This window comes from Zootermopsis nevadensis, unplaced genomic scaffold (genome assembly GCF_977971745.1).
Source record: "Zootermopsis nevadensis isolate Lab colony 2312 unplaced genomic scaffold, Znev_1.0 Znev_ptg000021l, whole genome shotgun sequence".
Lineage (NCBI taxonomy): Eukaryota > Metazoa > Arthropoda > Insecta > Blattodea > Termopsidae > Zootermopsis > Zootermopsis nevadensis.
Genome location: NW_028259153.1, coordinates 12,963,875 through 12,981,153, shown reverse-complemented (window position 1 = coordinate 12,981,153; position 17,279 = coordinate 12,963,875). Strand labels below are relative to the sequence as shown.

Below are 17,279 nucleotides of genomic sequence, written 5' to 3'. Positions count from 1 at the left end.
TACAAACTGCTGAATCATAAGTGGCCTCGATGATATAACTTCCTGTCTCATTTATACACTTTTGTACTGTCATGTCATTTATATACACAAGGGGTTTTCAATCCACTGCCCACTGATGCTTTGCGCAACCCGAAAACATTTGTGTACGATAAAAAATAGCCATCCTACCTGTTAATGACGTCACTGTTTGGCAATGTATGTCGCTTACAACAAGTTTCAGCTTTATTGTAATACAAAATTGGAAACCGTCATGAAACCTCACTACCTGCTGTGGTTAAAGGGCCGTCATCAGATGAAATAATACACATCGTTTTTACATTAACTTATAGACAACAAGCATGTTTCTTATTTTTGGACAATTTATGTTGTTTTAGCATTTACTACTATATTCAAGGCTGATCCGTCTTGAATTTGCAATCATTTGTTAAGAATTAGATAACAGATTTTCCCAGTGTTCCAGGCTGGTAAAAACAGGCTATGCAGAGACCTACATCCGCTACACTACACTAATTTGATACAGCTCCTTACATAGCGGCTGCAATCCACCCAAAAAAATTCATCCATAAAATAGGAAACACTTACGTAAGGCACAATAACAAAGGACAGATCGACATGAAATCTGGTATATTCCAAACAACGTAAATATGGTTCATGCGTAGCCGAATCCATGTATCAAAATATACACCCGAAAAATCGAATAAGAATCTACCATCTTACTGAAAGTAAACCTCTGCTGGCGTTGGAATTAAAGATGCGATGCATGGCGATATTCGTGGACTGCGACAATTTGGTCAGAAATCCTGAAGGGTGGGCACTCTCTCAATTTATGTCCTCCTCTTGGGATGAGGGACGAAGACACGCGTTCATACAAAAGAAAATGTATAATTATGATTTTGTACATATTAGTCTTCATGTTCTCAGATAACAGATGAGAAGACAAAAGTTATTCGCCAACGTGTGTTCGTGTGCATATATATAATTTTTATTTGTTTCAGTAGTTTCCTAGTGATTGAAGTTTGCCACATTTTCGAAGGATATACAGGTTTTCTTATATCATTGTCTTGCCCTGTATTCTGGTGACGAGACTTGAATACATCAGGCGAGTAATTGTACTAAAATTCCTTTTGGGCCTTTGATTGCTATTGACTTCAATCTGGACCTTTTCCTGTGTTACCAACCGTCATATATGCTCCAGTCACGTGACGCATAACATTATCCAGGGTGTCCAAAACCAACACAACAGAAGGATTTATGTTTTTAACGACGGCATGAGTTCCAATTGTGGTATTCAGTGTTGTTGTGACCTATAGTAGTCTGGTTGTTTACCAACGCTTGAGGAATATCCTGTCTCCATCTTCACGGTTAAAGGGTTAAAGACCACACGACGTAACAACCCAGAAGATCATAACGTAAACACAAAAGAAGCCACCTTCCCTCAGCTACGTATACAATCGCGTCACATGACAATTGCGCATTATTACAGTGAAGAATAGAATAGAATAGAATAGAATGGTACTTACACGAACCGCCTAGTGTATTTTAATATTCAGTAACCTTACATTTTGCTCACAAGGTGTATTTATGGCCTTCGTACATTTCTCAGAATAAGGATTATTTCCCTAAATAGCATTTTGCTGTTTATGATGATCTGGGTTTTCGCGCAGTGAGGACTAGTCGCTAGACGCCAAAGTTTCGGAGAAACATACTGTATCCTACTGCTGCAATTTACACAGATGACAGGGTCCTCAGAAATGGAATGCAGAAATGGTTTTGGATGAAGTCGAAAACGTGATCCCAGCACGTATCGTAAGATACTACATGACAATCGCAGAAGCCAAAGATTGGACGCCCTGAACAGTTGGCCTCTGAACTATCATTCAAGTAGTATAAAGCACGCTGTTGCTCTTCATTGCATATTACATGATTACAAGAACACCAGCAGCAGCAACCAACACGCAGCCATGGCGGAGACAGTGAGTGTTCAAGTGTCCCAAGGGGGGCTGAGAGGAAGGAAAGTAGCAACCGAAACTGGGAAAACGTACTACAGCTTTCAGGGCATTCCGTATGCAAAGCCTCCCGTGGGAGCTCTCAGATTCAAGGTATGGCTAAGATTAATTACCACCTGAGACTGTCCGTCAGACACTTAAAAAGACAACTAGGCTGCAACATGAACCAAAATCTTCCTGATATTCGCTATAAATTTAATTCATTGCTTTTTTAAGAATAAAGTAAGCAGCTTGTAACTTTCGTAAGATATCTCTGAGGTAAATTGACCGTTACATTTAAATATATTACCATTTTTACTCATCCTTTTACTAGGATATCGCCAAAGATCGCAGACATTTTTCTGCCAGAAATCACGGAGAAAATACTCTGCTTGAGTATCCAGCAGTCGCTTAGCTAAAGAAAAATTCTCCGCCGGCTATGGAAACCGAGGTTTCACTACTCCCAGTTTTCCTATCATGATCCACGGAAATACAAATACAATAACTGGGATTCTCACAGCGATAAAGATGTCGATGTTGGTCTTCCAGGTAACAATGGCGAATAAACTTGTCGGTAGTACCAAAGTTTCGGAGGAATTTACTGCGACCAACTTTAGGGTCGACGCATCAACCTACAAGTTCACACGCAAGGTGTTATTACATAGAAGGCAAACATCGACACCAGCTTAAGTTCAGGCAATTAGTTTAATTTTTGGTGTCAACTGCTTCCAGGCTCCACAACCTGCAGACGCCTGGGAGGGAATTCGCGACGCCATTACTGAAGGCGCTGTCGCTCCGCAGGTAGCTGAGATTATCGGCACAGGGTACGCAGGAGAAGAAGACTGTCTCTTTCTCAATGTCTATACACCTCAAGTACGTAATTAAACAATTATTATCAAACGGTATGAAGTGAGAAGAACCCAACAATGTTTCTTGTTCGTTGCCCAAGACTAACGAAATTTATTTGTGACTTAAATGAAGAATTGTGAATAGGATGTAGAAGGACGAGATCGAGAATTAAACCAGTGGCATCCGGAATGCGAATGAGTGCCTATCATCACTAATGTAATAAAAGAAAGTTCACCAAATGTTTCCACATCATTTCAAGACGCAATCTCACAAGCGAAGGCAGGATCACACGCCTTTGAAACTGACGCTCCTTTAAACATACTCACACAAAATTACGAAAACATGTAAGTCAGTGGCCCTGAAATATCGTCAGTCATTCCAATTAGATACGTTCAATCATAACCCGTATGGACACTGTGATATGATTAGTCACGCCGTGCACTGTTCTAGGCCGTTCTTGTAGCATGCATTTTCTCACTTTAACCCCGAAAATGGAAGCCAGAATTTTCCGTCCACAAGACCACAGGCGTCATAACCCGGATTACAATCTAAATATTCACCTTTGTAAAAATCAACAAAAATCCCCTCAAACCTCATATTTTGTAACCGATAGCATACTTAGTATGACAAAATATACAGAGATTCTGAGACCACCGGCTGCAGACAGTAATAACAAAGCTGTAAGGGCTGAACTACCAATATAGGGTCTATCTATAGCAGGACCAGCTTATGACTGGGATAGATCAGTCAATCACGATTTAAGCACTGACTCAGTAATTTATAATTGTAATAGTAGTAATAACGCATTCTGCAGATGTTTCGTTATAAGTTAACACTTATAACCAAACATCTGCAGAATGCGTTAAGCACGTGTACTCAATAAGCGTACTTATTATAATCACATAATAAATTTTGATTTTCAGCTCCCAAAAGACACAGCAGAAACCCTGAAACCAGTTATGTTTTGGATCCATGGAGGTGGTTTCTACATGGGTTTTTCAAACACATCCTTCTATGGCCCAGACTACCTCATGACCGGTGACGTCATCCTGGTCACACACAACTATCGTCTGGGACCTCTAGGTGGTATACAATGTGTAGTGAAATAAATAATATAGTCCTAGGAAATAAACAGTTAATTAACATTAATTAACGTAAAATATGTTAAAGGATTCCTGAGTACAGGAGATTCTGAGGTGCCAGGAAACAACGGTCTGAAAGATCAGGTGATGGCCCTGCGCTGGGTTCAGCAGAACATTGCGCACTTTGGGGGGGATCCTGGCAACGTCACCATCTTCGGGGAGAGCGCTGGGGGAGCTAGTGTTCATCATCAAATGTTATCACCAATGTCAAAAGGTAATCTTGTGTCTTACGATATAATCACCTATTTACGATCAATTTGAACCAAAACATGTTTATAATAGGCAAAAATGTCTGTGCGATGGTTGAAATAATATAACATTGTCAAAACGTAAGTCTAAACAGACACAGTACTTTAATTTGAATTATTTTACCGACGTGTAAAATCTCATCACGCTGATGACGGATATAGTGAAACATCTCAGAACACAGACATCTTTTGTGGTCTTCTGGGATGCGGTGTCTTGTAGTCTACAACACTACACCCAAAATACCACAATCGATGTTACAAATTGGGGTGGAAACATCCTTGGTGGCCAAGAAAGTATTATATTCATACTCGTCGCCGTGAAGAACCCTAAATGACAATATAAAACGTTAGCGTGGTAGATCTACTTATGTTTGTGATATTTTATCAGGGTTGTTTCAACGTGCGATCTCTCAGAGCGGCTCGGCGCTCAATCCGTGGGTTTTCTCAGATTCCACAATAGTTCGCAGGAAGGCTTTCAAACTGGGCGAAGTGTTGGGCTGTAAGACAACGAGTTCCAAGGAACTGGTGGAACACTTACGAGAAGTACCCGTAAGAGAACTTGTTGAAGTTGTGGACAAGGCCCTCACGGAGGAGGTAAAGATGATTAAATAATATGTATGTTTCAGAGACAACTAGCGAACCCCTCGACACATACGACGTGTCTACAGATTTACTTACACACTAAATATAAACAAACATTCTTGCCGACTTCGTTTCGAGATCAGAAGATTTCCATTTCCTAGCCAAACTTTTTATCTCGGAATATCTCGATTCTAACGCCTGCCTTAATCTTCTTGAACTGTGACTGTGACTGTGATCTTACTGTGACACGATGGTCTATAAATCTTCTCTTGTTTGACAGGAGAAACATCCTTTGCCGTTGTACTTTTCCCCAACGAATGAAGAAGAAAATGAGAGCGGAGAAGAAATATTTCTACCCGACAACCCAATCAACATCATAGCACAAGAGAGATTCCACAAGATTCCATTTATTATTGGAGTCACTGGAGCAGAGGGTATATTCTTACTAAAAGGTAAGAATAAGGGCTTTAAACTTAAGGCCTATACAACGTAAAATTTCACGTTCTAGGTATGTAAGATCTGATGAAATAAAAGGAAGAAATCATTACTCTCTGTAATGCAATACCCCTTCGATTGGTTTTGTCAGAAACACGTACAAATTCTAGTGAGTAGTCTTGTAGAAGTTTACCGACGTTTCAGAGATCTTGTTGCCTCCATCATCAGGGCGATGACCCCGAAACGTCGGTAACATTCTACCAGACTACACGACGCAACAATCCAAGACAGCCATCTTCAGACTCACCGCCGTGAAAACCTCAAATCCTACATTTTTCTCATCAGAAAGTAGATTTTAACAAGTCTTGAAACTAATGTCAATAAAAACCCATACTGCTGTCTGGTAAGACATAAATATATTTATTGATTTTATACACAGATGCTGAACAAAATCCAGAATGGATTGAGTCACTAAACGAAAACTTTGAGCCTCTCATAACAACGAACCTTAACGTTGACAAGAATACAGATGAATCCAAGTGTATTGCTAATAAAGTAAAGAAATTTTACTTTGGAGACGAAAAGATCTGTAAGAAGACTTGGCAGCAATATGTTGAAGTAAGTAGCCTAAATAATTAATAGACACGTGACTCCTGATTCGGTGTAAAATGCCTGTCCTAATCAATCTTTGTAGTTTTTCAGTGACATGTGGTTCTTGTATGGAATCAACTTAGCCGTCAAGATGCATGAGGCAGTTTCACAGACACCCATATACTTTTATAGATTTGCATATGATGGGAAAATGGGGCTCACTGACATGCTGTTTGGAACCGACCGTTTGCCAGGTATCGTACAGGACAGCAATGAACTCAATTATACTCCTAAGTCTATACGAGTGATAAGGACACCATCTTTTTAACGTACGGTGATATAAGTAGACAATTCCTCACCTTTTATGGAACCCGAAGGTCCAGTGCCGTCCGCCACTGGACCCTGTCCTCACCCACAATAATCCAAACCACATCCTCACATCTTCTTTAAGATCCGTTCTAATATTATCCTTCCATCTACCCCTAGGTGTACAATGAGGTCAGTTCCCTCAAGGATCCATCTTCTGGCCTTCACAATCATTTCAGGTGCATCCCACGGTGATGACATTGGGTACCTCTTCCATATGTCTCACCACGACAAGCTCCATCTGGGCCCCGAAGATGAATGCATTGAGGTATCAAATAGAATGGTGAAGATGTGGACCAATTTCGCAAAGACAGGGTAAGGTTTGCAGTCTGCAAAATTCGTAGCATATGTTCGGCTGTATTTACCTGTTTGATAATGTTCATCGACACTTAATATTTATAAAGTTTATGGACTTCTTCAATACGACAGTAGACTTATATCCGAGTCCTCCTGAGCCACTATTCACAATAGTTGTCGTAAACGCCATTTCAAGCTTAGCAGAAAATTCTAACTTCTCTTTGCTTTTTAAGGAACCCAACTCCAGAGTATGATCCGCTGCTGGAAGTAACGTGGGAGGCAGTCTCCAAATCAAACTACGTCTACCTGAATATTGACAAGGATTTGAGGATGAAGAAAGATCTTGAGAAAGAGCGACTGACCTTCTGGGAGGATGTTTACTCTTCGCTGTAGGTCAATACAAACGCATTAATCACTCTCGATAATGCGAGGAAAACCACAATATGCCGTTCAAGCAGCATTGTCAGAAAGGGTTTCTGTATCGGAAAAGGCTTATCAAATGAACGGAAAGAAGCACGTACACTTATAGGTCTAATTACTTTCTGAGGATATCATATAATTCCATGGAGAATTGAAAAATTAGTAGCTACTCAGTTAACCAAGAAATTTTTCACTTTTAGTTGCACCCGAACGTTCGTTAACATGTTTACAAGAGCCGCCACTAGGCTACATCTTCAGCTAGATGAATCAACTCCACACTCTCACAACATACTCTTTATTATTACTACTATAATAATAATTTGTTACTTGTGGTTTATTTGACGTTACCAGTAGTCAGTCTACACACCATAAAAGGAGAGTACCGGAATAATGAATCTGAAAGGATGCGAAAGGAAGAGGGCCGTGGCTTAATTTGAGTTATTATTTCAGTATTTGTCAGGACAGACTGAAAAGACCACGAAGTACCTCAGCAGAGCAGCCTGTCTCCGGGTCTAGATATAAACCCGGAACCACCTGAACCCGAAGTATGAGAGTTGACCAATTGGCCGCGACGCTGGGTAATACATACTGGTAAAGGACTCGAAGTAACATTTTATCATATATTCACCAATGCACACTAAACCCCAAGTTAATTTACAGTCTGCTACTGGATTATAAATCTGTTTTATGTAAATATAAACATATTTAAAACACCCCAGGTTTGTATTATTGGAAATGTGTGCACCGTGTCCGAATACCCTCGTTCCGTTAGCGGGATGTGAAATAAAAAAATATATAAATCACAAAATAGTACAACTTACTAATAGATTATATTTCACGGTATTGATAAAACAATTTTTGGCCCGATGTACACACTCTGCTTTTCTTCGGCTGTTACAGTCACTATGCGTTTCAAAAATTTTAACCTACGAAAGTCCAGCGTTCAGGAGATATTTTCACAACTTCAACACGTTCATCAGTCTCTACTACACTTTTGCCAACAAGGTCATAGTTATGCTCAAATAATTTGACAAATGGTAAGTTCGAAAAGTGGACTCCATTGTGTAATACCACTTTAAACAAACAGTTTCACCACAAAACCAGAACTCGTAATGTTTATTCTTCTATTGCACAGTTTCAAATAAATGTTGTGCTGGGTAAAATCAATTTATAATGTAATAATGGAGTGCAATACAGGTCTCTCCGCTGCCTCCTTCGAAGCTCAGAGCAAGGTCACACTTTCACATGAGCTGTGCAGGTATCGGCACGATCCATTCACGAGCGAAAGGTGTGTTTATTCTCGAACATTTATTACCTGCATCAAAATCTATTCCTACTTTTTGTGAAGCATTTAGCATTGCGTGTAACTGACGAGGCAGCAGCACTGGTAACAGAATTTAGCTGCATCTGGCCCTTCATAAAGCTGGAAGGTAAACCCAGGTAAGACAAGACATATTCTCTCTTCTGTCCGGTAGAGGCCTGCAGTTCAGTTCGTATCACAAAATCAATCGTGTAAGCATATGACTTGCAAAAAACATATTTTCTGCGCAACAGCTATGTCCAATAAGCTAATCAGATACTCTTTATCGATACAGTATAGTACCCGTCGGATACTGCGTTCAGAAGTTAACTCCTAACACAAATATGCCAGAAACAGTGATTGTCCGAGTGACTCAAGGGGGCCTAAGAGGGAAGAAGCAGACAGCAAAAACTGGTGCAGCGTATTACAGTTTCCAAGGGATTCCTTATGCTAAACCACCTGTGGGGCATCTCAGGTTCAAGGTACAGTCAAACTCTCTCTCTCTCTCTCTCTCTCTCTCTGATATATAGTCAGTGGAATAATGCTATGAGATTCGAAAACAACGAAGTATGTTTCATAACAGTTTAATTCTATTTTATGCTCATTCTAACATCCGAAAATAAGCCATGGCAGGTAACACACAGGTAAAAACTGTATTTTACTACAGTTATTTTTTCCAAAAATGTTCAGTTTCATGTTACTAAAGCAAGCAGTGTACGTATATTAACAATAATATCAGTGTAATTAACTTCTGAATAAAATACTGAGACGGAACGTGGTTAGTAACAGAAGTCCGCAAAGAGCAACAAATGGACAAAGAAAATAATGAGAAAGGGAAAATTATAAACCTGTTGCGTTCCCGGGAATTCGAAAGCAAGGGTTGGTCGAGAGGTTTCCTTTTGTTGGATATGAGGTTATCACGGTCAGTACGAAAATGCCTGTCTTCTGGGTTGTGACTCATCGCCCTGATAAAGGAGGCAGTAAGGACCTCTGAAACTTCGGTAAACTTCTACCAGATTACACGGCAACAGGGTCGTTGTCAACGGTGAATGTTCTGGGCTAGAAACTTGACCAAGCCGATTCATTACAAGGACAGTAATAATTCTTAGAACAGTGTCTGCTGCTTAAGGCAGTAGCAGTAGCCAGCCAGAGTTCTTGCTGGAAGCACGCAACGTCGGACATGGGCTAAACGGAATTTCGAATCAGAGGGAACGTAAAGTAACTGATATCATGACTTGCAGTATTTATACCTGTAAACAAGACATGTGATCTTGTAGAATGTATCCAGAAACTTTCGAAATTACAAACAAGTCCTCTGTTCTCTTACTATCTATGTTGAGCCGTTGTTTATCAGCTTGGCTGCGTGACTTAGCTGAACTTTGTAAAGATACGTTCACGATAAACTGAAGCAGCGCAAAATTGTGTACTTCACTGATGTTCCTCGGTACACGCCTGTCTACGCATATTATATGGGTTCTAGACTTTCTGAATTTGAGATTACTGTTCTTGCCATGCACATCAGAACACAGCACCCAACTCAAAACACCTGCATTCACTTTCGCCAGATCAGATTATTGGTGTTGGTACATCATGAATTATTTGTTGTTCGTATGTGTAACCAGCGACTAGCAACCTCTCTTCGTGGGGAATGTGATCTGGTACAGTTCATGTACGTTTGCAGGCTCCTGAACCAGCCCAGCCGTGGGAAGGGATTCGCGATGCGCGTACAGAGGGGTCTGTTTCGCCTCAAATAAGTTTTAAAGCAGTCGATGTCGTCTTCGGAGATGAAGATTGTTTGTTCCTCAACGTGTACACACCACAGGTAAAGAGATGTGCTTGTGTTCAAGTTCTCAATAACTGGCTATAATCTGATGTGATGTTCATTTATACAATGCAACGCATTGCAATAACTGCAACCCGAATTACATATATAGCTCAAGAAAAGAATATCTAAAACCACGCGACCTTAAATTCGGCAACAGTACATAATGCACGAGACACACACATATATTTTAATATGTCGTAATAAATATTTCTAATTATGATACATTGTGGGAAGCTGGGGAATCTATAAATAGACGCGCGTCCCACAGGGCCGAAAGTTGTGAAAATTACCATAATTCCACACCTTTTCTAATATCCGATTTAATATTAAATTTATACATTTTGATTTGTAAATTATTTCCTCTTCAATCTTGAGCATACGTGCATCTGTATGTAATGTTTCGCAGCTATTCCCCCCCCCCCCCCGCCACGCCTTTGACAGATAAAGACGTATTTCCCAGCTCCTTATTTCTAAATTATCTTTAATACTTAATCTATCCTCAGAGCAACATACCACTTTGGCCCGTGGGTAGAGTTATAAAGAATGATCAGAAAGTCACGCAACCGATTCCTGACACATGTTCTGTTTATAAAAATATACATCACACTGAAATCAGAAAAAAAAATGTTGTAATAAGCGTTGGAAATGTCCACTGTGCTCTGTAACGTCACTTAACACTGAAGGTAGACCGGAATGGTTTTCTTTCCTAGACGAGATGTCAATTTGTCAAAAGAGAATCGGGAAATGAATCCCGAAACTAATTCTGGCCAGTTAAGTAAGAACGAGATGCCAGGTAGTTATCGAGAATGAACACTCATTGACCTTGTGAAGAAGACATCCTTGAACTTCAACCGAAGACAACCGACGGACTGGGGCGAGCAGGTTACAGCATGGTTTCTTGTGTAGTCACAGCGACACTGTGTGTTTGTTAATGAAATCAAATTGTGTGGAATTGCAACCACCAATAACTGTTTTGATTTGGGTTGCGTGACCCGACGATCATCGTGCAGTTTTCGTAATATTTTTGGAGTAATAATAAGAGAATATTAACGATCCTGTGTTCGCTGTGTTATTGCAGCAAATAAATGCATTCTGACAATGCAATTTCAAGTTTAAGAACAATTATTATTCTATATTATTCAGTTACCACCTAACGATGTCCTGAAGCCAGTCATGGTTTATTTGCACGGAGGAGCCTTCTATTTCGGATCTGGAAATACGGATATGTTCGGACCTGGTCGTCTGATGACCGGAGAAGTCATTCTAGTTACCACCAACTATCGTCTAGGAGCGCTAGGTAATAACATACACGACTATCAGTCACTGAACTGGACATCAGTTCCTACGGGATACAGTAATGCAGGCATACTTTTCAATGAATACACATAAGTAACTAGGAATATGGAGATTACAAAGAGAAATCTAGGCCAGACACAACGCCCTAAGACCCAAAATGTGCAAACGCTGGGGGAGGCTACTCTCACAGAAATGCAACTTCAGTATGAAATTTAATACAAGAAATTTAGATGAAGCTATAGTAAAGGATATTTCCACCCAGTCAGCGACATATTTTATTTTATAAATCCATTAAAACATGAGATTTTTGAAGACTCATTCATAGATGATTATTTGTTGATCAGAAAGGAATGTACCTACTTTATTTTTATATCAGGATTCCTCACTACTGGTGACTCAGTGGTTCCCGGTAACAACGGTCTGAAGGACCAAGTGATGGCTTTGCGCTGGGTTCAGCAGAACATTGCGCAGTTTGGGGGGGATCCTGGCAACGTCACTCTCTTCGGGGAGAGCGCTGGAGGTTCTTCTGTTCAGTTCCATCTTCTCTCTCCGATGTCAAAAGGTAAATCCAGAAAGTGACTACAATAGGCTGAACTACTTAACGTAAGCAATGTGCAGTGAAGAAAAATCTATGCCACATTTGCAGAACTCGTGTTACTTGTGACAGTTTCATTCATTTTGTAGTTCAAATGTATTTTACATAATTGATTTGTTAATTTCAACCGCTGTGCATCTTGTGCATCTCGCGTCCTCAGTTTGTTGTCTATACATTCCCAATTTTATATTCCATAACAGATCTTTGGATATATTACGAAAACGCTTATGTTCAGGGCTGTAAGGTGTACTCGAGTTATGTATGTTTAATAGGACTGTTTCATCGTGCAATCGCTCAGAGTGGTTCTGTACTCAATCCGTGGGCCTTCGCAGATTCATCGACTCTTTGCAAAAGAGTTCAAAGATTTTGCAAGGCGCTGGGCTGTGAAGCAACTTCTTCTGAGGAGCTGGTTGAATTTCTCATGAAGGTTCCTACAGAAGAACTTGTGCTGGGGGTGAATAAGGCTCTCACAGAAGAGGTAAGTTCGACTGGAAGTGGGTTGTTACGGTGGACCGACACGGACCAAAATGATATTCGCCCCACACCTATCGAAACCAATTACATATGTGATTGGAGGGACATGCCCCATCATGTATTCACTTGCTGCACCAGGTAAAATTATTACTGGTTTCTAAGCTGCATAGGTCAAGAGCATCGAATGGAAGAATGACTATGAAACATGAAAAAGATACGGAGTGGAGTGCTTACTCTCTGTGAGATTACTGGTTATTTTCCAGTGTGTAACTGATGGGATCGATACAAGATCTGCAGAGAAAACTCACAAAGACGGTCCAATGTGACTCCACAGGTCGTTAGTTGTCGGTGGCCCGGATTACTTCCAGGGCTTTTGAGGTGGACAAAGCTGGCACTGGGACAGGGTTTTCTCCTGTCAATATCATTCCACCGATGCGTCAATACTGACTCATTATCAACTGGGGGTGGACAATGGGCCCTTTAGTGGTTGTAATTTCACACACATTTAACCTCACCATAACAAAAAATAAATGATACAACTCATTGTTACAGGAAAAGCGACCAATTGCAACTCTGTTTGTACCAACAAATGAAAATGGCGTTCATGAAGGAGAAGAAACGTTTCTTCCTGGGCTACCAGAATATCTGATGGCAGAAGGAAAATTTCACAGCGTTCCCTTCATTACTGGAGTCACTACTTTGGAGTCCATCTTCGTCTTGGGAGGTATTTCATACTGCACGCAATATTTACATAGGGGCAGAGAACGAGCGCTAATCACAGCTAAACATTGCTCTCAAACTTTGTTCCAGACATTAGCGCCAAATCTGAGCTGAGAGAATTTCTGAATAACAAGTTTCATGTAATTATATCCATGTTTCTTAATATTGATGAAAACTCGAACAAGTGCCGAGAAATCAGCAGAAAAATAAAATCATTCTATCTCGGGAACAAACCGGTCTCCAAGGAAACGTTGCAAGAAGTAGCGGAAGTAAGTAGAAGACCATAATTATGACAGCACTGATTGTACATTAATTTATATTCTACAGTGTTTTAACATTATTTTTCCTAGTTTTACAGCGACATATTCTTCGTCAGTGGAGTTTACAGATCCGCTAAGAAACACCAAGCAAAATCCTCTTCTCCGGTGTATTTATATAAATTTTCATTTGAAGGAAACATGGGAATATCTTCAGCTTGGATTGGGCCAAATCTCTTGCCAGGTACTGCTAGTTTGTTCTAACTATAACTATTCACTAACATTTTGAAGAATCCGTCGAACTCATTCTCAAAGTTCCGTGTCGCACTGCTCTCGTATACACACATCAGTGTCTGTCACTGCACCGAACCATGACACATGACACATGACACATGGATCTGATGAAAGATTTAACATTTTCACGGCGATGCGGTCTTCTGGGTTGTATACTTACAACGTTTCGGAGGAACATACTACCCTGAAGATTGAGGCAGCATGTTTCTCCGAAACCTTGTTATACATCCAGAAAACTACGTGGCACAATATACCAATCTAATCTAGACTAAGTCACGGGGGCTTTACCAAGTAGCGCTTCGTGTACTAGCCTAATATTCAAGATAGATTTTGAACCTAACCATTGCAAAATAAAGCACAACAAATACTTGATATAATAAAAACCAATAACGTGCCAACTCTTAAAACACAATGTAACAATGTACAGCTCAGACAATGACGTCCAACATTCTATTGAATCAACCATTATTAGATCAATCGAATCCGTCCGACGAACTAAGCACAGAAAGGACAACGTTTCGCACCCAAAAATTCTCGTTTTTGCAACTGCTATTACAGGAGCCAGCCATGGAGACGACTTGGGATATTTATTCGACGGGACTCTGTTTGAGGATCTACATTCAAAAGCTGATGCCGAAAGTAAGAGGATGTCTGAACAACTTGTTCGCACGTGGACCACCTTTGCAACCACAGGGTAAGGGAGAGTTAATTTAATCTCAGGGAAGAACATCAGTAAGACAACGTAAACGGTTTCACGATGCCTTAAAATGGCTTATCATACAAAAGTCTGGCTTATTTCCAGGAAATATTTATTGATACCTAGAATATCTATGAAAACCCAAATTCAATAAATCAAAAAGAGACAGATTATATCTCGTCAAACCATTCATTCCAGCCCACAATTAAAAGAATTATTAATATTATTCCTATAGCTATAGGATGTTTTATTTGTGTGAATATTATTCTTATTGGTGTTCTTGAGATTATTATTGTTTTCTGTGTTTCAAACTTGTCTATTTACAAGATAATACCTCTAAGAATAAAGTTCCAGCCACAATGTCCAATATAACATTCTATATAGTTCACGAGTTATCACTTATCACCTTAAAAGGGAAAATAAAAAGCCTATTTGTTATTTATAAAATTTCAGAAGTTTACGATAAATGGGCAATGGCAGAGAAGCAGTTCACAGAACAGGTGACCACTAACTGTGTATTTTCGTACCACATGCCAAGAACGTTTATCCACTGGTTAACATTTTTATACACCTTTTGTGCAAACGTACAAAAATGCATCACACGAATTTTCCTTCCTTACAAAGAGGGCAAGCTTCAAGTAATTTGTCAAGGTCATTTCATTGATGCTCAAGGCGTATAAAAGTGTTAGGCACCCGGTGTGCCGCTACAAGAAATAGCATATTCGCACGTTATAATCAGAAAAAGTCAATTCTCATCTTCCATTTTCTCCGTATGATATTCTGCTGTTCGTTCTTGCAGGGATCCAAGTCTGGGGTCTGACAAGTCTGGCAGTGTAATTTGGAACCCTGTTACCGAGAACGAAGTTGTTTACATGGACATCGACAAGGAATGGAGTATGAAGCGAGATTTTTTCAAAGATCGCATGGCATTCTGGGACGAGATATATGAATCACTCTGAGGAGAAATACAAACATGATATGTAATACTTATGAATATAATTACATTTTCAAATTTCTCCTCGAATTGTTTTTAATATGGGCGTTAACAAATTCAAACCGCATAGAAAGCCACAGTCCGCTTATGCGCGATGAGTAATCTGACCCTTAAGCCTCTCAAAAACGCCGTTCTTCTGGGTTTTGGCGCCGTGCAGACTTGTTGGTAGATGACGAAACACATCTTCTGGACTGACTTCAGCCCTAAAGGTGGAGACAGACATCTGCACGGAGCCAAAACCAAAAAGAATAACATCCTCACCGCCTTTAAAACCTCAAATCTCTCTGAAAACTTAATAGATGACGATTCCAAGACTGAGTTTACAAATTCCTGACAAAGTCACCAATAACGTGTCAGCACACCAGGAAATAAACGGGCAAGATTCAAGCTCTGGTCGTCCATTTGACTGGTAAGAAGGCAACTGGTATTCATGGGATATTACGCTGATACGAACAATGGGGCAGGTTTATCTCCGAGTCCTTCGGCTTTCCGATTCATAATGATTAGGCTGTATATTTTCTGGCAATGAGCTCAAATGCATTAGAAGCAAGATTGGAAATGTGTGATCTGCAGAGTCCTTGAAAGTTCCAAAGGTATTCTTTGAGACATATCTGATAGATGTGACATCATGTAATTCATATAATCATTTACTTCGTACAATCACTGATGGATGGCAGAATGTTGAGTAGATTGGTTGCTTGGTCTTGATTTAAATTATCAGTCATGTATTGGAGGTGAAATCACAAATATGAGCATTCGTCATATTGGTATTATGGATTGTAAGGTATCGCGGTATGAAGGCGTATGGAGGGAGTGGATATAGAGTTCTACTTATTCTTATCCTCTGCAGCTTGTAGTCAGCTTCAAGCTCAAGCAGATTTACTAACAGAGGAAATATTTCCCTATTACCAAGAGGATAAGAGACGGGGTGAGCCCAGAACCGGTTTTGGAAGTGGCAGGTTAAGAAACAATTTTGCCAGGAACTAAACCCTGGCCGTTTAACCCGTAGCAAGTCACCGTCTCAGCTATCCCAGTTCGTGTAGGTGGTCCTACTTATTTAGAGTACACACCAAGATTATTTGAATTCCTATGCGGGCGTAACACATAGACAGTTATTACACAGCAGGCTATTAATAAAATTAGAACAGATTCAAATTATTTAATCCGAGTAAGTTACGAACATTTTTCAGAACATCGACCACTACACAACCCTTTGCATGTCCAGTAAAGGCAAAGAAAGCTGAAGATTTCGGTCTTCTGGGTTGTTGCGCTGTGTAGTCTGGTCGATGTTTACCAACGTTTCAGAGGTCATACTGCCTCTGTCATCAGGGCCTGATCGCCTTGATGACAGAGGCAGTATGACCTCTGAAATGTTGGTAAACATTTACCAGACTACACAGCGCAACAACCCAGAAGACAGAAATCTTCAGACTCATCGCCCTGATGATGGAGGGAGTATGACCTCTGAAACGTTGGTAAACATCGACCAGACTACACAGCGCAACAACCCAGAAGACAGAAATCTTCATACTCACCGCTGTGAAAACCTGAAATCTTGCAAAGAAAGCAGTTTACGCTATGAAAGCAATTAATGTGATTTTCATTATTACATCATGAAGACGTGTGAGGCAATGGAAATATACCACCTAGCATTCTTAACCTATGCACAAGATTGATGAAAGTGGTGGGATTCATGTACACGTCTCTTTGCCCCCGGAGAAAGAGATTTCGGTACCACTGAGTGCGAAGCGAAGTGGGACGCTAAGCCGGACTGGACGTGTTGGCTAAGAGAAAATTTATTCCGCTGACGGGGATCGAAACACGGTCCAGGCGACGCATCTGACAATGTCATGACAGGCATCATTAAGAATATCTAAAGAAATTATCTCATTTAGGCGTGACACAGCTGTTT

The 17,279-nt window shown here is 40.2% G+C and overlaps 2 protein-coding genes across 6 annotated transcripts in view; one reads left to right on the top strand and one right to left on the bottom strand.

Annotated features, from left to right (window-relative positions):
* The window catches only part of CngB (Cyclic nucleotide-gated ion channel subunit B), a 150,267-nt gene that overhangs the window by 48,045 nt on the left and 84,943 nt on the right, over positions 1–17,279 (bottom strand). The window lies entirely within an intron of this gene.
* LOC110841418 (uncharacterized) lies at positions 1,908–15,389 on the top strand. The gene is made up of 20 exons (XM_087352878.1): positions 1,908–2,099; positions 2,718–2,858; positions 3,758–3,917; positions 4,005–4,190; positions 4,613–4,818; positions 5,087–5,258; positions 5,681–5,859; positions 5,936–6,086; positions 6,378–6,513; positions 6,729–6,884; positions 8,511–8,697; positions 9,897–10,037; positions 11,184–11,337; positions 11,713–11,898; positions 12,204–12,409; positions 12,958–13,129; positions 13,216–13,394; positions 13,476–13,626; positions 14,235–14,370; positions 15,173–15,389. The coding sequence occupies exons 1-20, from the start codon at positions 1,962–1,964 to the stop codon at positions 15,330–15,332; spliced, it is 3,297 nt and encodes a 1,098-aa protein (XP_087209004.1). The 5' UTR covers positions 1,908–1,961; the 3' UTR covers positions 15,333–15,389.

Bases quoted from the DNA above. Each gene is read 5' to 3' on its own strand.
- LOC110841418 (XM_087352878.1), top strand. From the start codon at position 1,962: ATGGCGGAGACAGTGAGTGTTCAAGTGTCCCAAGGGGGGCTGAGAGGA. The intron at 3,918-4,004 runs GTGGTATACAAT...AATATGTTAAAG, and splicing joins CTATCGTCTGGGACCTCTAG to GATTCCTGAGTACAGGAGAT. The intron at 13,627-14,234 runs GTACTGCTAGTT...CTGCTATTACAG, and splicing joins TGGGCCAAATCTCTTGCCAG to GAGCCAGCCATGGAGACGAC.